The sequence below is a fragment of the Diabrotica virgifera genome, chromosome 9, assembly GCF_917563875.1.
Source record: "Diabrotica virgifera virgifera chromosome 9, PGI_DIABVI_V3a".
NCBI classification, from domain to species: domain Eukaryota; kingdom Metazoa; phylum Arthropoda; class Insecta; order Coleoptera; family Chrysomelidae; genus Diabrotica; species Diabrotica virgifera.
The window spans coordinates 196,613,669-196,638,415 of NC_065451.1; the positions used below are offsets into that span (position 1 = coordinate 196,613,669).

Consider the following 24,747-nt stretch of genomic DNA (forward strand, 5'->3'; position numbering starts at 1 on the left):
AGCCATAAAACCCCTGAATTTTGTCGACCCATCGATTATTACCGTCATAAACATATCAAAAAACATGTTTTTTTTTAATAGTAAAAATTAGTAAAACCTGAGGCAATAAATGAGGCACTGAGGTTAGGTTACAAAAAAACCAGTTATTCTTTACCTCGTTCCAATAAGAGTAGCAAGGCACGTTCATTTACATAGCAGGTTCTGTGGGAGTTGAATTTTCTGATTATTAACAGTGAATTTTTAATTATACATATTCTGTGATTATAAATAAATATAAATACAATGTGTAAATTATAAATACAATGGACGAACAACCGAATTGTTCTAAGAACAACACTGCATTTTCAGATTTAGACGATTAACATTTTCTATTAGTTTATGATTCAGTGAATTTGTACTCTGCGAGCTCCCTAGTGGGAAAGTTTTGGGGTAGTTCTGATTTCTTTCATTATATATGGATTTTGGGCTGCTGAATCCGAATATGAGGTTTGCGGACAAAATTTCCTGCCGGAACATTGAAAAACTCGCGAAAAAAGCGAAAAATTTCAGCTTTTTTCCTCTTTTTTGCCCAAATCTCGAACACTATTAACTTTTAGTAAATGTTCTGTTAACAGAAATTAAAGTACTTAGAATTATCTACAAATATCACGATTTACTTTTTTTTTCAGACGAACCGTTCGGTCTAAAGTACAAGTTGAAAATTGCCAATTTTTAACAGTCTCGGCAAAACCCACATTTTATATTCCAAAAATTTTTTATTAGAATGCTTCATTTGATAAATTTCTCCTAGTTTTCTGTACAAATAATAAATGTTAGTTCATAGGTATGGTATGTCTCTTGTGACAGCTTTCATGAGTCCATTCCGTCCTAAGAGGCCGGGAATGTCTCTGCTTTTCCCTTAGAGCCACAGAAGATCAGGCACAGATGGAGTCACAGTTTCAGTTGGTGTGAACATTCCCTTCGGATCTTGATTTCTGATAAACCTTGAGGTTTTTTCCTTTCAAAATGTATTAGTTGAACAGCTCTCTAACTTCCATAAACCTCAGGAGCGGGTTTAGTTTTTTTCCAAGGATTGGATTGGTTAGGAGCTATTGCCTGTTTTGGTGCAATACAATAAATGCCACCCATGACGTAAAAAGTGTGGTATCCATCGATTGTATGTACGTTAATCCTTTCTGTTAAAAATCAGTGGAGTCAATCATGGCGAGATCTTTGTAAACAATCCAAATCTCAGTATTCACTGATTCAACCTTCTGTTCCAAATATATATTGGTTTAAAAATTACGTAGTACCTCGAAGATATATAACAACATTAATTAGAATGAAGTTTGGACATGCATGTTTCCCTCTACATCTAGCAAGAATTAAAGTTTTTGATTCAAATCTTTGTACAGAATGTCAGAAGGTTGGTGACTTAAATCATACTTTCTTTGAGTGCGCAAAATATATTCCATGCACATATAATTTAATCCAAGATTTAATAAAATGTAATGTTTTTCCACCTTTCAATGTATCCTATCTATTGTCTCTGAACAGCAAGAATATATATGATTGTTTAATGAAATTTATCTGTGAAACTAAAATTAATCTCTAAACTTGTTAATCCTGATAATTTGGTATATTATGTACATATGAAAAAAGAAGAAGAAGAAGATACATAATGGAAAATGTGGTGAGCAACTTGGACAGTCCATAGCGGCCAGCTTTTGAACTGAGTAGAGAGCTGTAGAAGAGTTTGCTATGGAACTCTAAGGACCTCATTGCCTTCCTTATGTATGAACAGAAAACAAAAAAAAAAGTTGTGACTGGCTAAATGACACCCAAGTCAATGCCATAAAAAACAAAAAAAAAAAACCCTTTCTGTTCCAACGCTGCATATACGTATATGTTTTGGAAAAAGTGAGTCTGTATTCACAACCGCCGTATATATACGTTCAAGGTGTTATGGTCTCAATTTACCAAAGCCGAAAATATGCGTTGCTTATAAAATTTTAGACTCATTGGTGTCCCAATGTCGCAGAAATATGTCCGAAAATCTTACATTATTATTCCCAAAGCCTCAAAATGTTGGCACCTAAGACAAGTCATGCGGACCCATTGCCGTATATATTTGTTCACATATTTTAGATATATGCTATATTGTAGCACTGGTGGCAACGCTTATAGGTAGCTGCTAGAATGTGAAGCGTGTGTAGCCACAGAAAAGACCAGAAAAAAAGAAGCTAATCGAGATACATGTGTGCAAGATGCGGAGTCGGCCTTTGCGTAGTGTTATGTTTTGAGGAGTACCACACAAAAGAAAACTTTTAATGTTAATTTACATTACATTATTTTTTTTAAGTTAGTTACATTTTTTCAAGTTGGTTTTGCTCTCCGATGAGTACTTTTGAAAAGAAAGCGTTTAAGTTGGTTAAAAAAAAACTCATTAAAAAACATGTTTTGGTCATTTATTTGTTTATTAATATGCGAAGTATATATAAGGCTATGGGACTCTAAGCATGAAAAACCTTTGGGATTGAGGGACCAACATGAAAATTAAGGCCTGACATAGAAAGGGTTAAAATCAGCGTTTTTGTACACCTGTTGTGTAAAGCACGGCTGGTCAATTTTCTGCGGATCGCCTGCGATTGCTGACACTTCCAGATAAGCAACGCGCTTGCTCAAAGTCTTGTAGCGGCAGTAAGGCCCAGATAGTTTGTCTCACCATTCCTTGCAGGGTTGGCCGTTTTCTCTACAAAAAGTACGGCTCAAGAAAATAGGTTGATGTTGTTTCCTCTTTGGGGTTTTGTTCATCCTATACAGAAGCTGTTCGCCTGGAAGTGACAGCATTCGCAGGCGATCCGCAGAAAGATGACCTGCCGTGCTTTACACAGCAGGTGTACAATAACGCTGATTTTAACGTACATACAATCGATGAATACCACACTTTTCACGTCATACGTGGCTTTTTCTTTTATTGCACCAAACCATGCAGTAGCTCCTAAGCAATCCATTCCTCGGATAAAAAAGAAACCCACGTCTGAGGTTTATGGAAGTCAGGGAGCTGTTCAAATAATTCATTTTAAAAGGACAAAACCTCAAGGTTTATCAGAAATCAAGATAATAGATCCGAAGGAAATGTTCACACCAACTGAAACTGTGACTCCATCTGTGCCTGATCTTCTGTGGCTCTAAGGGAAAAGCAGAGACATTCCCTCCCGGCCCGACTTTTAATTTGTTCTTTTATTGATTTGTGCAGTTATTTTTTATTAAATAATTTTCACCCCCGAGAAGGGGCGGTATCCACCCTCAGGGTAAAGGCGCAAGGTGGTACCATGTCACTTTCGTTTCTTGAGGTATCTTCTAACCACTGACCAATTTTCGTGAAAATCGATGAAGGTTCACCGAAATTGAAGGTAATCGTTGATTTTTACCGTCAGTGACTGCACTATACAAAATAAATTGAAATTTACTGATCTAAATTCGCGTAATTTGGGAGCTTATAAATTATTAAATGATATGTAGTCGCCAAATAATTAATTTAATGCATTTTAAGTACAACTTTCTCTTATTCCGGGAAGATAGGGTGGTTTTCTTGCGAAGGGGTTGTAGCTCAATAATCGAAATGCACGTGATTTAATAGTTTATTCTTAGAGTATCTAAGCTGTAGGAATTATATCCGCAATACGATATATTTTAAGTTTTCTCAGCATTTTTCTCTTAAGTTAAATCAATTAAAGGGTTGTTTGGGGGTGAAGGGGATGAGCTCAAAAATCGAAACTATATAATTTCAAGAGCTCATAAATAGCTCGTAATTCTGCCGCAAAAACCGATTCAATATTCCTATTTTTAAGTAGTGGGGGGGCTGCCCCCCACTTAAGTATTAAATTCCTGCTCAGTGGAACGAGCTCAAAATTTTTAGTTTGCGGAATATGAAAGGTCATAAATAGCTCATAAATCAGGGCTATTTGTTTTTTAATTTTTCCGAGTGGGGGGGGGGGCAGCTCAACACGGGTTCTAAGGATAAGGTTGTTGCGCTTCTACGTTTTTACAACTTTGTTCTACGGATCTGAGGCCTGGACATTAAAGCAATTAGAAATTAAGAAATTGGAAGCTTTTGAGCGTTGGTGTTATCGAAGAATGCTACGAATAGATAAGATTATCAGTATTGAAGTCCTTTATAAAGTTAATAAGAGGGAAGAAATTATACAGACAACTAAGAGGCGGAAGTCTGAATATTTCGGTCATATAATAAGAGGTCCTGGTTATAGTCTGGTGTGTTTGATTATAGAGGACAAAGTAAAAGGTAAAAGAGATGCAGGAAGAAGGCGAACGTCGTGGTTACGAAATCTAAGGAAGTGGTTTAGTCTGAGCTCTAATCAACTGTATAGAGCTGCTGTAAGAAGAATAAGAATTGCAGTGAGTAACTTTTTTGGTATACTTGTCTCTAACAAGTTTAATTCGTCACACACTTACAATTATTTTAATATTACCTTCCTTATAACATACAAAAAACTCGGAATTAATGAGAATACACAATAAAATATTTTATAATGAAAAAGTTCCTTTTAAATTAATTTTTCCTGCAATATTCTTATCAAAAAGAGATAATTTACTATTTTATGTTTGTTGTCTGACCTTAAGTTGCGTGTGTAGAACAGATAAATTAACAAAAGATAAAGGTAACGATTGTAAGATCTAATCCTGCCACATTTTATTTGGTTAACTGGTAGTCCAAATACTTATATTTGGGCTTCGCAATAAATAAAGGAACTTTCATTAAAAATAACAGAGTAAAATGAAGGATTTTACTTACTTGTCTAACAGAAAATCAACAGCATCCAAAGCCTCATGTTCTACGGCCACATGTAATGGAGTATTCTTGGCATTGTCTAGGATGTCTAAATCTAAAAAAGAAAAGTTTTTGTACAAATGTTGAACTGAAAAGTAAGCTACAAAAAAATCCCATATACAGGATTTGTAGAATTTTTTTTCCATCTCTAGTTCGCGAAGGCAAAGATCACCTTTTCCTTCGGCGAAATACATAATATCTTAAACATCCCCACAATTATTGGCAGGTTAAACTCTTGGAACAGGAATTTCGCTCCCTGAGTTATCAACAAGCAACATTCCAAAATCCAAAGAACCCTAAAAACTTCCTGTTCATCTTTCGGAAATTTACGAGCTTATAGACCCTAAAACAAAAAGCTTCATCCCCGTCAATTCAACAGCAAACCTACATCATTGCATAAGAATACCTGTCCGCCCTAAGAAAATAGTCGCAACTATTTCTTCACCAATCCCTAGTTCAACCAAAATTCACCTTACTAACAACAGTTTTTATACTAGGTATATATTTTATCCCTTACTAGAACAGTAATCAATAAAATACAAGTGGCACAGAGAGCAATGTTGAATATATCCCTCAGAGACAGAGTTTAAAATCAAATAGTTACGACAAAGACTGGTGTTACGGACGCAGTTCAAAGAATTAAACCGCTAAAATGGACCTGGGTGGGACATGTTGCCAGATTTTTAGATGGAAGAAATACAAAGGAAATTTTAAAATGGAGATCTAGAGACAATGCTTATCGTAATCGAGGACGTACTCCAGAAAGGTATCTAGCACAACTGGATTCAGGGTGCTTAAGATCGGATGTAATGAAACTATGTATTTACGGGAAGTCCAAGTTCAGCAGTAGACCTAAAGCGCCTGATGATGATGATAATGCCTTTTATCTTGAGTCGAAAAGTGAAAAATGCTGATAAACCTTTTTGATAAACAGATATTAAAAGTGATGGGGACTAACAGGACACATAGCATACTTCAATGGAACTGCCAATCTATAAATAAACATAAATCTAGTTTGCTTAATTATTTTAAGAATAATATTGTTGATGACATTTTGTTTAAAGAAACATGATTTTCTCAAAACAAAAAACTAGTTTAAAAAGGCTACAATGATATCAGAAACGATAGATCTGATGGTTATGGTGATGTAGCCACTCTCATAGGAAATAATTTCTATTTCTCTGAAACTAAAATAACTAAAAACTTTAGTAAAAGTAGTGAAACGTGTGCAGTTTTTATAAAACAATTTAAAATGGTATCACCCAAAGTAATAGTTACTACTAGAGATTGGAAAAAACTTAATTAAACTCAATTTAGAGGCTCCAGAACAAAGTCCTTAGAACAATGCTGAATGCCCCTTGGTACGTGCCAAACTATGTGATAGAGCAAGACCTCAATGTGCCATCCATAAAAACAGTAATAACAGAATATTACAAAAAATATTCCAGGCGACTAGAATCTCATCCAAACGAGTTAGCCAGCAACCTCACTGATGACTACAATGATGTACGACGCCTGAAGAGATTCAAAGTAGTGGACCTAGCAAGAAGATTCGAATAATCTGTGATAACTAAACTGTTTTAACTTGTTTTGATTTAATTTATGTAAAGAGGGTGATCACTGGATCTCCCTCTACAGGTCAAATTTTCAATTTTTGTCAAATAATTTACCTATTGTTCTTGGTTAAGAACGGATTGTAAATATTACAACATTAAAAAAAAATTAGAGGTAAGCTCTGTATCGGTAGGGATTTCAGTGGACATCATAACAGGTGGGGTTCGTTGAAAGATTCCACCCAGGAAAATTGTATAGAGGACACCGTAAATAAGAGTAATTTAGTGTTGCTGAATGGTGGTAGACCCACAAAAGTAACAAGACCCAGTGAACTTCTATCAATGGTAAATTTATATGTAGTCCAGGGCCGAAAAATAAAAACGGGAAAAAAATCAATACAGGTATTTGAAGGTACTAAATCGTAGGGAGGACATAGCTAATTAAAAATACATACAGAGGTACTCATAAATCGACCTAATTTTTTTATAAACAAAGGTTAAAGTCAGAAAATATTGTTTTTTGACTATAGCATTTTTAGTATCATATTTACAGCAAAAGTTGTTTTATGAAAGTTGTGTATCATGAAAAAACGATTATTTTGAATTTTTACAACTTAAAATCCATAAAGAATTATCCGAGCCGAGATAACTGCAAAAACCACGTTTTTTGCACTATTTTGTAAATGTTAATAACTTTTACCAAATAGGTCGTAAGGAACTTATTATACCTTGATCATGAGGCAATTAAGTGCCTTTATTAGTGTACAAAATTTCAAGAAGATCTGTTTGTCAGTTTACGAGTTATGTTAAATGTTTATCCCAGACATCGAATGTTTAAACAATCATTGTTGCCCTAGGAGTATTTTTTGCCCTTTTTGGCAAAGTGCAATGAGTTCTTAAAGACTAAAACTACTAAAAAAGTTAAAAAAAATATATTTGTTTCTTAATTGTTGTTGAACAGGTCGATAAAAAAATGGTGAGTTTTTTCCTTATAAACAATTAGAATATCTTTGTTATTTTTTCTGATAAATAATTATAATTGGTTGTATCAAAAAGCTGGTAAAACACTCACATTAAAAAAAACAACTTTCTAGGACCAATAATAGCAAAGTTATACTTTTTTTTTGCAAAATCACATCTCGATTGTTTATAAATATTAAGAGTTGAAATTTTTACAGAATGATAACAAATATCTATATTTTATATTTCAATTGATAAGTACGGAATATCTTCTATTTAAAACGAGTAATAACCATTTAAAGTGAAGTTACTCACGCTGACTGAGCTGGGACTATGTGATGGGGAAGATTGTCGGAGTCCAGTTCCGCGCGTCGAGATTTTGCTATAGAAAGTTCAATTTGGAGCGCTTGAAAAATTTTATAATATCTCAGCTTCCAGAGAACGCAGAGCCTTCATTTTTTTAATGTGGGCAACTCGACGAAAGAATAACAACTAGCTAATTTTCATTTACCGGAAAAATCGGAAAATTCTGGAAAATTTACTTTTTTATTCAACATCCATCTACAATGTTAACACTAATATATTTTGATAAATATTTTCATAAAATATTATAAATTTGTAAATAAATTTTAAAATATAAAACATAGTATATATCTATTTATATACAGGGTAGGGTGGTTCATTTTATTCGCCTCGGTGTCTGTACGGTGACAATCTTCCCCATCACACGGTCCCAGCTCAGTCAGCGTGAGTAACTTCACTTTAAATGGTTATTACTAGTTTTAAATAGAAGATATTCCGTACTTATCAATTTAAATATAAAATATAGATATTTATTATCATTCTGTAAAAATTTTAACTCTTAATATTTATAAACAATAGAGATGTGATTTTTCAAAAAAAAGTATAACTTGACTATCATTGGTCCTAGAAAGTTGGTTTTTCTTTTTTAATGTGTGTTTTTTACCAGCTTTTTGATACAGTCAATTATAATTATTTATCAGAAAAAATAACCAAGATATTCTAATTGTTTATAAGGAAAAAACTCACCATTTTTAGAGACTTGTTTAACAACATTTAAAAAACAAATATATCCTTTTTTTTACTTTCTTAGTACTTTGAGTCTTTAAGAACACATTACACATTGCCAAAAAGCTCTGAAAATATTCCTAGGGCAACAATGATTGTTTAAACATTCGATGTCTGGGTAAACATTTAACACAACTCGTAAACTAACAAATAGATATTCTTAAGATTTTTTACACTAATAAAGGCACTTAATTTCCTTGGGATCAAGGTACAATAAGTTCCTTACGGCCTTTTTGGTAAAAGTTATTAACAGTTACAAAATAGTGCAAAAAACGTGGTTTTTTGCAATTATCTCGGTTAATTTTTTATGAATTTTAACTTATAAAAAAATTCAAATTAATCGTTTTTTTATGATACACAACTTTTGTAAAACAACTTTTGCTGTAAATATGATACTAAAAATGCTATAGGCAAAAAACCATATTTTTTGACTTTAGCCTTCTTTTATAAAAAAATGAGGTCGATTTACGAGTACCTCTGTATGTATTTTTAATTAACTATATCCATCCTACCATTTAGCACCTTAAAATACCCTGGTCTAATGGTACTTGCTGCGTTTGCGGGTAAATGTTTATACATTTTTAATTTATTTACTCTTTTTGGAATACGTAGGAAATCTTCTTGTTGGAACGCTGAGCAGATTTACGTGAATTATTTAAAATTCCCTCATCTTAATGTTCGTCTCGGCACCCGTATGGCTTATAATTTTTGAAAGCCGCGGAGGTAGTAACCAGAGAGATTTCCATCTGTTGTTAATCTGGTAGTATGAAGAACGATATTTATTGTCGGTTTCTGTACTGCTATATTAAGAACTTAGTTTGTAAATTTATTATTTGTATTACCCAAAATAATTGGATAGACTACGTAGAATTCTGTTCCCGATACTCTGAGTTCAACTCATAAACCTGCAATATGATTCAGTGAATTTGTACTCTACGAGCTCCCTAGTGGGAAAGTTTTGGGGTAGTTCTGATTTCTTTCATTATATATGGATTTTGGGCTGCTGAATCCGAATATGAGGTTTGCGGACAAAATTTCTTGCCGGAACATTGAAAAAATCTCGAAAAAAGCGAAAAATTTCAGCTTTTTTCCGCTTTTTTGCTCAAATCTCGAAAACTATTAACTTTTAGTAAATGGTCTGTTAACAGAAATTAAAGTACTTAAAATTATCTACAAAATATCACTATTTAATTTTTTTTTAGAAGAACCGTTTGGTCTAAAGCGCAAGTTGAAAATTGCCAATTTTTAACGGCTTTGGCAAAACCCACTTTTTACATTCCAAAAGTTTAATTTTTATTAGAATGATAAATTGATAAATTTCTCCTAGTTTTCTGTACAAATAATAAATGTTAGTTCATATTATGAATATGGAATGTCTCCTCTCACAGCTTCCATGAATCCATTCCATCCTAAAATACCGAGAATATCTCTGCTTTTCCCTTAGAGCCACAGAAGATCAGGCACAAATGGAGTCACAGTTTCAGTTGGTGTGAACATTCCCTTCGGATGTTGATTTCTGATAAACCTTGAGGTCCTTTGTCCTTTCAAAATGTATTAGTTGAGCAGCTCTCTGATTTCCATAAACCTCAGGTGCGGGTTTAGTTTTTAGCCGAGGAATGGATTGGTTAGGAGCTATTGCATGTTTTGGTGCAATACAAGAAATGCCACCCATGACGTAAAAAGTGTGGTACCCGTCGATTGTATGTACATTAACCCTTTCTGTCCCAACGCAGCATATATCTGTCAAAAAGTGGGTCTGTATTCCCAGCCGCGGTACATATACGTTCAAGGTGTTATGGTCTCAATTTACCAAAGCCGAAAATATGCGTTACGTCTCAATGCCGTAAAAATATGTCCGAAAATGTTAGATTATTCTTCCCAAAGCCTCAAAATGTTGGCACCTAAGACAGGTCATGCGGACCCATTGCCGTATATATTGGTGCACATATTTTAAATATATGCTATATTGTAGCACTGGTGGCAACGCTTAAAGGTAGCTGCTAGAAGGTGAAGCGTTTGTAGCCACAGAAAAGACCAGAAAAAAAAAGAAGCGAATCGAGATATATGTGTGCAAGATGCGGAGTCGGCCTTTGCGTAGTGTCATGTTTTGAGGAGTACCACACAAAAGAAAACTTTCAATGTTAATTTACATTAAATTATTTTTTTTAAGTTAGTTACATTTTTTCAAGTTGATTTTGCTCTCTGATGAGTACTTTTGAAAAGAAAACGTTTAAGTTGGTTAAAAAAATCATTCAAAACATGTTTTGGTCATTTATTTGTTTATTTATATGCGACGTAAATATAAGGCAATTGGACTTTAAGCATGAAAAAACCTTTGGGATTGAGGCCTGGCATAGAAAGGGTTAAAATCAGCGTTTTTGTACACCTGTTGTGTAAAGCAAGGCTTATCAATTTTCTGCGGATCTCCTGCGATTGCTGACACTTCCAGATAAGCAACGAGTTTGCTTAAAGTCTTGTAGCGGCAGTAAGGCCCAGATAGTTGGTCTCACCATTCCTTGCAGGGTTGGCCGTTTTCTCTACAAAAAGTACGGCTCAAGAAAATAGGTTGATGTAGTTTCCTCTTTGGGGTTTTGTTCATCCTATACAGAAGCTGTTCGCCTGGAAGTGTCAGCATTCGCAGGCGATCCGCAGAAAATTGACCTGTCGTACTTTACACAGCAGGTGTACGATAAGGCTGATTTTAACGTACATGCAATCGACGAATACCACACTTTTCACGTCATATGTGGCATTTCTTGTATTACACCAAACATGCAGTAGCTCCTGAGCAATCCATTTGTTTTATGGAAGTTTATGGAAGTCAGGGAGCTGTTCAACTAATTCATTTTGACAGGACAAAACCTCAAGGTTAATCAGAAATCAAGATAACAAATCCGAAGGAAATGTTCACACCAACTGAAACTGTGCCTGATCTTCTGTGGCTCTAAGGGAAAAGCAGAGACATTCCCGGCCTCTTAGGACGGAATGGACTCATGGAACCTGTCACAAGAGACATACCATATTCATATTATGAACTAACATTTATTATTTGTACAGAAAACTAGGAGAAATTTATCAAATGACAGCATTCTAATAAAAAATAAAGTTTTGGAATGTAAAAAGTGGGTTTTGCCGAGACCGTTAAAAATTGGCAATTTTCAACTTGTACTTTAGACCGAATGGTTCGTCTTAAAAAAAAGTAAATATTTCTAGATAATTTTAAGTATGTACTTTAATTTCTGTTAACAGACTATTTATTAAAAGCTAATAATTTTCGAGATTTGAGCAAAAAAGCGGAAAAAAGCTGAAATTTTTCGCTTTTTTCGCGATTTTTTCAATGTTCCGGCAAGAAATTTTGTCCGGAAACCTCATATTCGGATTCAGCAGCCCAAAATCTATATATAATGAAAGAAATCAGAACTACCCCAAAACTTTCCTAGTCAAAACACAATTTTATTGAATCAATAATCATTATTGATCTGAAATATTACCCATGTACAAGAATTTTACTAAAAAGGAGAGAGTCTTCAGCAAATTGGGATATCTGTAAATGACACAGAACATTTTGATTTTTTTATTAACTCTCCCGACGTATTTGAGAGGGAGAGAAGGTCAATAATAATTATTAATAAAGTCATCATAAAACTGTTTCTGAAAAAATCAGAATTCCATCTCTCTCATTAATCTCAAAACAGATCCGCCCTGCTCTATATTGTTTTTCGAATTGCCATTGACATACATACAAAATTGAATATGTGTCAGTATTACTAGTAAACAAGATGACAGCCGACACGATATTAAATCGCAAAGCTAACACAACATAATGCAACTTACCTCCTCCCTGATCCAGAATAAATTGCAGAATATTAACTCTATTCCTTGAGGCCGCCTGGTGAGCAGGTGTCCTTCCTCGGCTATCTTGGATGACAAGACGACTCGGTTCAGCATAATAGAGCCGCTGGAAAATCTCTAGATTTCCACTTTCCGCTGCCTGTAAACAACAAATAACTATTAGATGGTATCTATATAAAGGTAAGTTAGTAGAACAATAGAGTGAATATACAGAGTCATCATTTTCTGACACCGCAAGTATTATTCTATAATATGAAACAATATTAGTTAATAATAGACCAGGGCTCATCTGTAAAAATATTAGTACATTTGGACGTTGAGAGTTGACTCAAATTTTTTTGCAGAAATTGCTTGAAAATAACTCAGATATTAATATTTGAATTATCCTCCCTCTCAAAAAGGTCCGGAACATTGTTTAAATAATCAAAATGTCAAAAAATGAAGGAAATATTCGATTTTTTTCTTCGTTTTTTGTTTATAACTTTAAAAGTATTCATTTCCGAGAAAAGTTGTATTGACATAAAAGTTGCGTAATTAAATTTGCTACAATATAGAATTGGTTAATAATTTAAAAAATAGTCACCCTTGTTGCAAAATAGCAATATTTGCGAAAAAACTATACAAAAACAAGTATTCGCATTTTACGTTTTTCAACCATTTATGCTACATTTAGGACCTTCATATTTCACCCAGAAAAACTCTATGATACAGTCAAACAATACTGTAAATTTAATTAAGATCGGTTTAGTAGATTTTGCAAAATAAATTTTGCAATCCAGCCTTCGCAAAAAAAATTCATTTTTTCAAAATGTTACAAGACTGAAAATAAAGCAGACAGCAAGTTGAAATTTTTTTTGCATATAGAAGTGTATTGTACCTTTCATTTGCAATTTTGCAAAATTAAAATCGATTAACTACCACAGCGTCAGGATTTTTTTTAAATAAACATTAATTATTGGTGCTACGCGCAGGACAGCGGATAGTTTGCTCTGATTGGGCATTCCAATGACCTTTAATAATGATTGATACATTTTAATTTTTATTACATTTGGATATAAATAAATAAATTTGTTTATTGCAAAATAAAAACACATACTCTATCCTTTGAAATAACACTTTTATTAGCAAACATTTTTTTGTTCATATATTTTAACTTAGAGAATAAAAGTTTATTATTTTTAAACATATGAAATTGTTTAAACAATATTTCACAAACAATAATAAAATTAGTTTGATTTTTGTGGAATTAAAATATTAAAATACAACAAAATACAGAGTAAGAAAATAATATATTAGATAAAGATTGGAAGAAATGTTGGTGGAAATCAACTTGTTTGAATCGAACACCGCTGTCCTGCGCGTAGCACCAAAAATTAATGTTTATTAAAAAATTTCCTGACGCCGTGGTAATTAATCGATTTTAATTTTGCAAATTGCAGATGAAAGGTACAGTACACTTCTATAAGCAAAAAAAAAATTAACTTGCTATCTGCTTTATTTTCAGTTCTGTAACATTTTGAAAAAATGAATTTTTTTTGCGAAAGCCGGATTTCAAAATTTATTTTGCAAAATCTATTGAACCGATCTTAATAAAATTTACAGTGTTGTTTTACTGTATCATAAAGTTTTTCTGAGTGAAATATGAAGGTCCTAAGTGTAGCATAAATGGTTGAAAAACGTAAAATGCGAATACTTCTTTTTGTATGGTTTTTTCGCAATTATTGCTATTTTGCAACAAGGGTGACTATTTTTTAAATTTTTAACTATATTACTATATTGTAGAAAATTTAATTACGCAACTTTTATGTTAGTACAACTTTTCTCGTAAATGAATACTTTTAATGTTATAATCAAAAAACCAACAAATAAATCGAATTTTTCCTTCATTTTTTGACAGTTTGATTATTTAAACAATGTTCCGGACCTTTTTGAGAGGGAGGATAACTCAAATATTATTATTTGATTTATTTTCAAGTAATTTCTGCAAAAAAATTTGAGTCACCTCTCAACGTCCATCTCAGAACAGATGCGCCCTGGACTATAAATGGTTTATCCAATTTTCATATTTTTGTAGATATGAGATATGTAAGATATAATTAAAGGCAATATCTTAATATATAACATATAGAGTGACTCAAAAATTATCACGAAGGCTTTTCATTCCGGATGGAATTTTTACCACTCTTACTTAGAGCTCTCTGATTCGTCTTTTGCGGTGAATTACGCCGCATTCTTCTTGTATATCGTCGAAGTTTTTTGTACGACTTGGCTTTCGCTACAATTCTCTTGCACTTATTTCGATATGTGCAGAGTTCCCTCCAGTTTCTTACTGTAGAGAACCAGGATTTTGATGTCTCTCATGACCTGGTCCTCTCATCTCTCTCTGGGTGTTTTTCTTGATCTTTCAGTTACTGGCTTCCATTTGGTGACATTCTTAACCAGCAGGTCGTTTTTTCTTCTCTCTACGTATCCCAGCCATCTCAGTGTTTCCACTTTAATAGTTATACGTATATCGCCTTCCTTCATTATGTATCTTAGTTCATGGTTCATTTTTCTTCTCACTTTTCCGTTTTCCATTCTTCTAGGGCCGTAATTCTTCTGAGGATTTTCTTTTCGAATATTCTTAATCTTTCTTTATCTTGTGGCAGATTGACAGTTAGCCTACGACCACATATGTGTTGACCGGCTGGGAAAAGAAGAGGAGACGGATTGACGGACGTCTGTCAGAAGATTTTAGAAACTTAGAATACAACTGTCATAATTTTTCTTACTTATTTTATTAGGTAGTTTGTTGTAAATAAACCAATAAAATAGTTTAAAGTGTGCCCCGACTACTTTGCATCCCGCAAACCGGCCACATTGGTGACCCCGAGAAAAAGACTGTAAGTACAAGGATTTAAAGACGACATTATGACAGATAACGACCAAACAATGCCAAACGATAATGCTACACCATACGAAGGCCATGATCACCCAATAATTGCACGGGTAGGCATAAAAGCTCCAGAGTTTTGGCGCAATGAACCAGAACTATGGTTTCTTCGGCTGGAGGCGCAGTTCCGACAAGCCAAAATAACATCTGACAACTGCAAATTTGATCATACTGTTGCTAGTTTAAACAGTGACATACTAATAGAAGTGGCGGATATTGTAAAGAATCCAACTGCTGGCAATGCCTATACACAACTGAAAGCTCGCCTTCTCGAAAGGTATGGCATTAGCTCAGATGAAAGGATCCACAGATTAATGGAGCTCACTCTGGGTGACTTAAAACCCACTCAACTACTCCACAGAATGCAAGCTCTGGCCACGGATAGCATTAGTACACAAGTTCTAAAAAATTTTTGGTTGGACCGCCTACCACCTTCGGTTCGAAGTGTTATATCTGTTCTTGATGGAGATCTAGAAGAGCTTGCTAAGAAAGCCGATAAGTACCTCCGATGTTCCAATTTTCCAGTCATGGCTGTTACCGAAAGCCCTATCTTAGACAAAGCAGTGGCTGCATTGAATGACCAAGTGAGCGCTTTATCCAACAGATTAGCTGTAGCTGAAGAACGGCAACAGATTCAAATGGTCAAGAGTGCCAAGTCATCATCTGACGAGCAGTGTTACTACCATCGAAGATTTGGTGCACAAGCAAAGAAATGTAGACCACCCTGCAGTTTTACAAAAAACGACGAAAGGGCGCAGTAATGGCGGCAACTGCAGCCCCTCACATACCACGCCGCCTCTTCATTACCGATAGTGTTCTCCAACTTCAGTTCCTTATTGATACAGGGGCAGACCTGAGTGTGCTTCCACGTAAAATCTGCACTGCGACTCGGTCCAGCACTGTATGCCTATATTCTGCCACCGGATCGTGCATCCAAACGTATGGGCAGAGACAACTTTCATTAAACCTTGGTCTAGACCAACCTGTAACATGGACTTTTGTAGTCGCAGATGTCACCACACCCATACTAGGAGCCGATTTTCTTACACATTATGGCATTAGTGTTGACATGAGAAACAAACGACTAGTAAGCTCAAATATGTCAAGCAGTATTACCTGTGTGTCTCGTCGTGTTAAAGTACCAGAAGTAGGCCTATCCACTGCCCATCCTTACGATCGTCCGGCAGCCACTATACCAGAGGATACTGAAAGGGTCCAGCACTATATTGAGACTCGAGGTACACCAGTATTTTCTAAACCACGAAGACTTCCACCAGATCGTTTTCAAGCTGCACGAGCAGAATTCAATGAGCTGATGCAGGCAGGCATTATCCGACCATCAAAGTCATCTTGGGCTAGTCCGCTTCACTTGGTTAAGAAGTCCAATGGACGATGGCGAGCCTGTGGAGAGTTTCGCCGTCTAAATGCCATGACCAAACCAGATCGCTACCCAATACCGCACATCCAGGATTTTGCTAACCAGCTACATGGAAAGAGAATTTTCTCTTGTATTGATTTGGTACGTGCTTTTTACCAAATTCCAGTCCACCCGAAGGATGTACAAAAGACGGCTGTAATAACCCCCTTTGGACTTTACGAGTTTCTCCGAATGCCATTCGGTTTGCGAAATGCTGCCCAGACGTTCCAGAGGTACCTCGATCACCTTTTTCGAGAATGCCCATATGTGTATGTATACATCGACGATATTTTGGTTGCCTCGGAGACTGATACCGAGCATGAGAAACACCTGGCATCAGTACTTCGGATTCTGGAAGCAAATGGACTTCAAATCAATAAGGATAAATCAAAATTCCGTGAAAGTGAAGTAAACTTCCTGGGTGCCACGGTCTCCCCAACTGGCGTTCGTCCATTGCCGGCTAAAGTAGGCGCAATTCGCAACTTTCCACAACCTACGACCTATCGACAGCTACGAAGGTTTATGGGTATGCTCAATTTCTACAGACGTTGGTTACCAAATGCTGCGAATGAACTAATGCCATTAACCGACTTACTGTCTCAGCAAAAGAAAAAGAAGCAAGAACTGACATTAACACCAGCAGCTGCAGCAGCTTTCTCCAAAGTCAAAGAACTCTTGGCCGCGTCGACTGAATTGGTTTTCCCAGCACCGAATGCCCAATTGAACATGTCAGTTGATGCCTCAGATGTTGCCATCGGCGGTGTTTTGCAACAGCTTATAGGTGAACATCTACAACCCATCGCTTTCTTCTCTAGAAAGCTTTCTAAGACGGAGCGAAACTATAGCACTTATGACCGAGAGCTGCTGGCCATATTCAGTGGCATACATCACTTCCGCCATTTTCTTGAGGGCATGCCGTTTACCATTTATACTGACCACAAGCCTTTAACGTTTGCCTTCCAACAGCGACATGAGCGGCAGTCCCCACGACAGATACGCCAACTAGAATTTATTGGACAATTCTCGACCGACATTCGACATATTCAGGGTGCAGCCAATATCGTTGCCGATTGTCTCTCACGACCCGAAGTAGACGCTGTCACAACACCCATTACGATTGACTATAACCGGCTATCCGAAGCTCAGACTACAGATGAGACTCTCCAACAAACTCTGAACGATCCTGCTAGCTCCTTACAACTTCAGCGAATAGTTCTACCAGATAGCCAACGACCTATTTATTGTTCAGTCCAAGATGGTCGTATACGAGTTTATGTGCCAGCTGTGTTCCAGAGAGACGTTTTCCTGAAGTTCCACACGCAGTCCCACCCAGGACATGCTGCTACATTACGAATGATTGCCGAACGCTTTGTGTGGCATAACATGAATCGCCAAGTCAAGCAGTGGTCACGAGAGTGCATCCAATGTCAACGTGCCAAAATTGGACGTCACACTGTTACACCTGTGACACCTATAGGAATGCCAGACGATCGATTCGCACACATACATGTCGACATTGTGGGCCCACTTCCAACAAATCAGAACTTTCGATACCTGCTCACAATCATCGATCGTTTCACAAGATGGCCCGAGGCCATACCTATCTCGGAAATTACAGCCGAAGTTGTTGCGCAGAAGCTCCTTGAGGGATGGATATCTCGGTTTGGTGTGCCAGCAACCATAACAACGGATCGAGGTAGGCAATTTGAGAGCCACTTATTTCGCCAGCTCAATAGATTGCTAGGTGTACAACATATTAAAACCACTGCCTACCACCCACAGTCAAATGGATGTATTGAACGTTTCCACCGAACCCTTAAGGCTGCTCTCATCGCCGCGGACACAGTATCGTGGGTTGACGCCCTCCCTCTGGTCATGCTAAGCCTTCGAAACACTTTCAAACAGGACATTGCGTGTACAGCCTCCGAGTTAGTGTATGGTAAACCAATATGTCTCCCTGGACAGCTGCTTGTCCCTAGTGCTGCTACACCCGACGAGCATAGTTTTGTCCAACGACTACGTCAGACCATGGGAGCATTGCGGCCTATACCGACGAGCAACCACTCAGTCCGCACTGCCTTTGTCCATCCGGATCTGCAGACTACGAGTCATGTGTTTGTGCGGACTGATAAAGTAAAGCCTCCGCTTACACCTCACTATACCGGCCCGTTCAGAGTGTTGGAACGAAGTGACAAGTTTCTAACTGTAGATGTCAAAAATGTTCCTCAGAGAATTTCCATGGACCGACTCAAGCCAGCATATATTCCAGCGGCCCAACAGGTGCAGGAAGAACATGTATATGCCAACCGTCTGATGAGTAACACGGTCAACATTGCCGTTCGAAACCAGTAGGTTCTTCACTGGAGGGGAGCCCTGTGGCAGATTGACAGTTAGCCTACGACCACATATGTGTTGACCGGCTGGGAAAAGAAGAGGAGACGGATTGACGGACGTCTGTCAGAAGATTTTAGAAACTTAGAATACAACTGTCATAATTTTTCTTACTTATTTTATTAGGTAGTTTGTTGTAAATAAACCAATAAAATAGTTTAAAGTGTGCCCCGACTACTTTGCATCCCGCAAACCGGCCACAATCTTTATCTGTGAGGCATATTGTCTCAGCTGCGTATGTAACTACTGGATTGATTGCAACTCTGTAGGTATGTATTCAGTTTTGTATTTCTGGATAAGATCTTGTCCTTCATTATTCTATGGTATCTCCAGTATGTTTTGTTGCCTGCTATTATTCGATCCGTTACTTCTTCACTTCTCTTATTTTTGCCATTCACAATTACTCCCAAATATTTAAATTGCTGAACTCTTTCAAAAGTGCATTTTTCTATCTTGATTTATATCGCTGTATTTCGCTCTTCTAGAGCAGAGCAGATATTTTGTTTTTCCTTCGTTAATTTGCTAACAAGAACTATTATGTCATATGCATGTGCTACTATTTGTGTTGAGGAGTGAGCTATAGTTCCTGTAATTCCGCTGGTCGTAATTGTTCCTTCTACTGCTACGTTGAATACTGCGATTGACAGGGAATCACCTTGTCGCACTCCTCTTCCTATTACAATTAATTTTGTGCTTCATTCTTCTGTTGTTACTTTAGCTCGAGATCCATCCACAGTCATTTTGTTAATCTGATTAGCTTTGCCGGTATATCTTGATTTTTCATTTCAATAAATAATTTATTTCGTTTGATACAGTCAAAGGCTTGTCTGAAGTCTACAACGAGGTTGTGGAGTTCTATGTTGTATTTAGAGTTCTATGTTCTATGTTGTACAAACACCAATTGCGAATTTGGACCTCCACTTAGAGTTGAAGAAGTAACGTATGCCATCAAAAGTACCAAAGATTGTAAAGCAGTAGGTCCTGATCATTTTCATTCCGAATTCTTAAAACTTATGGACTACAACGGCGTAAAATGGTTGACAAATATATTTAACAATATATTATGACACAGGCATAATTCCCCAAAAATGGCTAGAATCAACTTTTATAAATCTTCCAAAAAACCCAATGCGAGAAAGTGCGAAGACTATAGAATTATAAGCCTTATGAGCCATTTACTTAAAACATTTCTAAAGGTCATTTCACAAACGAATATACAAAGTGCGAGGAACAACTAACAAGAACACAATTCGGATTTCGTGATGCTCTGGGAACACGGGAGGCCCTTTTTGCTGTGCAAGTGCTATTTCAGAGATGCAGGGATGTAAATTGTGATATATACGTATGTTTTATAGATTACCAGAAAGCATTTGACAGAGTAAAACATGACAAATTAATAACTCTAATGCAAGAAATTGGAATTGACAACAAAGATCTAAGAATTATCAGAAACATTTATTACAATCAAACGGCCAAAATCAAAATAGAAGACCAGTTAACTGATAAAATTGCAATAGAACGATGAGTACGACAGGGCTGTATCTTATCTCCACTACTATTCAATATTTACTCTGAATGGGTATTTAAGGAAGTTTTAGACGGTTGTGCGAAAGGAGTATTAATAAATGGTGAATGGTTAAATAACATTAGATATGCAGATGACACCATAGTTTTTGCCGATAATCTGAATGATTTACAGATATTAGCAAATCGTATAACAGAAGTTAGCAACAGATACGGACTAGCTCTTAACATAAAGAAGACCAAATTGATGACAATTAGTAAAAAATCCAATACTAAACGCTCAACTTAAAATCAACCAACAGAATATCGAAAGAGTTAAGCTATATACATATCTGGGTACGAATTTAAATAGCCAATGTGACCACTCAACAGAAATTAAACATCGAATAATAAAAGCGAAAGCAGCATACGTTAGAATGAAACCCATTTTCAACAGTCGAGATATATCATTAAAAACAAAATACCGTCTGTTGAAATGCTACATATTCACAGTTCTGCTCTACGGAATGGAAGCGTGGACACTAACTGTTGCATATGAACTGTGCATAATATTGTCACCAAATGGACTGAGGAAGAAGGGCTGAGAGTCAGTCCTTCCAAAACCGTCACAATTGCGTTCACCAGAAGAAGGAAGCTGGAGGACTTAGGGCCTCTGATCCTTAATGGTGAACAATTGGAGCTGTCTAAAGAGGTAAATTATCTAGGGGTTATACTGGACCCAGAACTTACCTGCAACCGACAGCTTGAAAGAGTAATTAAAAGAGCGGAGGCGACATTAATGCTGACCAGATGCACACATGGAAAAACATGGGGACTCTGTCCGAAAATGGCGTACTGGACATATACAACGATAGTGAGACCCATGATAATATATGCATCCTTGGTGTGGTGGACAAAGATGCAGCAAATAACCGCTATAAACAAGATAAGCAGTATACAAAGACTTGCATGCTTGGGAATAACGGGAGCAATAAAAACAACACCGACGGCGGCACTGGAAACCCTGTTAGACCTACCCCCTCTTGATATATTTATCAAAGGGGAAGCGAGGATGGGAGCATACAGGCTGCAAGGAAAACCAAGGGATAAATACGAGAACCTTGGGCATAATCAGATTTGGAACCAAGGTGGGGTAAGTATATCTGATACATACACTGACCACATGGTACCAAAATACACATTTAATAGGAACTTCGGAATAGAAATCAATGACCGAAGGGAGTGGAACAACATCAGTAGCAAAATCAGGGGAACGATCTGGTATACGGACAGATCAAAAACCGATGAAGGCACTGGAGCCGGTATTTTTAGTGAAACAGAGAATGTAGGACTCAGTTTCTCACTAGGAACATACACAACTGTGTTTCAAGCGGAAATGTACGCAATTCTGCAGTGTGTCACAATGAACAACTTGAGGGCCTATGAAAATAGACGCATCAATATACTCACAGACAGCCAAACATCACTGAAGGCACTAATGAGCCCGAAAGTGACGTCAAGGCTGGTATGGGAATGCCGGCAAGAACTGGAAGAACTGGCCGAAAGAAATAGTGTAACTCTATTCTGGGTGCCAGGACACACCGGGATAGACGGTAATGAGAAAGCAGATGAGCTGGCAAGGAACGGTTCATCAACTTCACATTTTGGCCCAGAACCTGCTCTAGGAGTACCTAAAACAATAATTAGGGGACAAGTCAGGGAATGCGTCAAAAACAAACACAAAGAATACTGGGGGAACGTACCTGGTCAGTGACACGGGAGGCCCTTAATAAGGGAACCCTCAAAACGGAGAGCTGAGGAACTAATAAAATTACATAGGAGTCAGCTCCGCATAATTACAGGTCTTCTCACGGGTCACTGTACCCTGAAAGGACACCTGAATAGAATTGGGCTGTACGAAGGGAACCTTAACTGCAGACTGTGCAATAGAAGAACTGAAACAGCATATCATGTACTGTACGAGTGTGAGGCTTTGGATCACAATAGGCAGGCTATTTATGGACAACCAAAATTAAGTCCAGCAGAATATGCCACACAACCCATGCTAGGAATGTACAATTTGGTACGTGGAACCAAGCTTGTGGATTGGGTGACATAAAAGGTAGGATGGTTGGCACAATAAGCCCATGAGGCTGCAGTGCCATCGGAGACATATGTCAGACGACCTCCAAAAAAAAAAAACTGTTGCATCTGTGAATCGGCTCGAAGCTTTCGAAATGTGGTGTTATAGGCGCATCTAACGTATATCCTGGGTTGACCGAATTACCAATGTGGAAGTCCTGCGTAGAATGGGAAAGAGTGTGAAATTCTCATAACCATCAAAACAAAAAAATTAGAATATCTAGGACATGTAATGAGAAATCAAGAACGTTACGGCCTTCCCCAACTGATTTTCCAAGGGAAGGTAAATGGTAAAAGAGGACCGGGAAGAAGACGCATTTCCTGGCTTCAAAATTTACGAAAGTGGTATAACACGACTACCACTGAACTGTTCCGCGCTGCGGTAAACAAAGTCAAGATAGCCATGATGATCGCCAACATCCGGAACGGATAGGCACTTTAAGAAGAAGATGTATTCCTGGCATTTCTCGATTATTTGTTAGTCCATTAAAATATTACATTTAGGTTGCAATTTTTAGAGGAGTCAATTTTATTTTTTTAATGTGTAGGGGGGTTTAGTAGAAGCTTAAAAGTTCAAGTTTTTGGGGTCCCCACCCTTGTCCCCCGGCCACCATATTGGAAAAAGGGGTGCAAAGGGGTTTCGCGCTGTATCTTCTAAACTAGCAATCTTGCAGAAAATTTAATTTCATATAAAATGTAGCAAATTAAATTTTCTACAATTTTATATTGATTACTTTTTATCGTCAAGTGACCAACAAAAAAGTTATAAATAAAAATATGAGAAAATTTTGTAAGAAGTTTCCTTTTGGATGTTATAACTTTTTTTCCGTTCATTTCACAATAAAATAATATCATAGCGATTTTGTAGAGGATTTTTCAATGAACAAATTTTGCTATAAAGTTGTTTAGTTTTATTTATTATCTAGGTTTTACAGCGCTCCAATCTTGACCAGATTCTCGAATTCTCATAGGAATACCATAAAAAAAAAACACTTTTCTATCTATATAAAGTCGCGAGGCAGCAATCTTTATGCCGACCACGGAAATCAAATTTAAGGTGAATGACCAATTTTGGTCTATTTTTATGTTTTCGAAGTCGCTGAATCCGAATATGAAGTTTATTTTTATCTAGATTTGGTGGAACATGTTCAAAAATCAAATTTTATACAAAAATGCCGAAAATAAATTTTGATGATTTTTCAAATTTACCTCGCTGTACCTTCGGTCGCTGTAAATATTTCCTTTTGAAAATTTTACTGTCAAATCTCTGAAGTATATTGATAACAATGGGATTTGTCCTAAATATTTAAACACATTAAAAAAGGAGTTGTTAGTTTTAAAATATTTTGTCATCATATTTCGTTAGTTTCACGTTTCCTTAAAAAAGTTGAGTGACAAACTTTTTAGTTTATAATTTTAACCAACACAACAATAAAACATAATTCATGAAGAAGTTTTTTGGAAAATCTTAAGTCAAAACATACAATAGAAAAAAGTTATGTTACTTCATAAACAAGCGGCACACCCCAAAAAACGCTTATATCTCGAGATCCTGACACGGTGTGGTGAATGGCTAATTTTGATCATACTTTATGATTTTGATAACAAAAATTCGTTTTTTGCTTTTCTTAAGAATTTTGCAATATGCGGTTGCGTCATTCTTCTTCTGAACCGGCGAATATTTGTCCTCAAACAACTTCTTGGGCCGATTCTATATATGCTTCGGGTTATAAGTTTTATAGTGGGGAGAAAGATCAAAAACAGATTAATAATAGCATAGGAATGTTAAAATCATAATAAATTGTATGAATAAAATATATATATAGATAGGAAAGTAAGCCTAACTTTTGTTTTGATTATATCCCTATATGAGCATTCCAGAATCTGGTCAAGTTTGGAGCGCTGTAACACCTACATAAATAAATAGAATTAAACAAATTTATAGTGAAAATTGTTCGCTGAAAAACCCTCTACAAAATTGCTAAAATGTTATTTTATTTTAAAATGAACTGAAAAAAAGTTATAACCTCCAAAAGGAATCTTGTTAAAATTTTTTTACATATTTTTGTTTATATCT

At 36.3% G+C, this 24,747-nt stretch overlaps 1 protein-coding gene across 4 annotated transcripts in view; it reads right to left on the reverse strand.

The window, feature by feature from the left end:
- LOC126891999 (transient receptor potential cation channel subfamily A member 1) overlaps positions 1-24,747 on the reverse strand; it is a 313,637-nt gene that overhangs the window by 99,556 nt on the left and 189,334 nt on the right. For all 4 annotated transcript variants that reach the window (XM_050661383.1, XM_050661382.1, XM_050661384.1 and 1 more), the window contains 2 exons: positions 12,268-12,424; positions 4,796-4,886 (listed from right to left, as the gene is read on the reverse strand). In XM_050661383.1, coding sequence (XP_050517340.1) covers positions 4,796-4,886; positions 12,268-12,424 — 248 coding nt within the window. The remainder of the gene's footprint in view (positions 1-4,795; positions 4,887-12,267; positions 12,425-24,747) is intronic.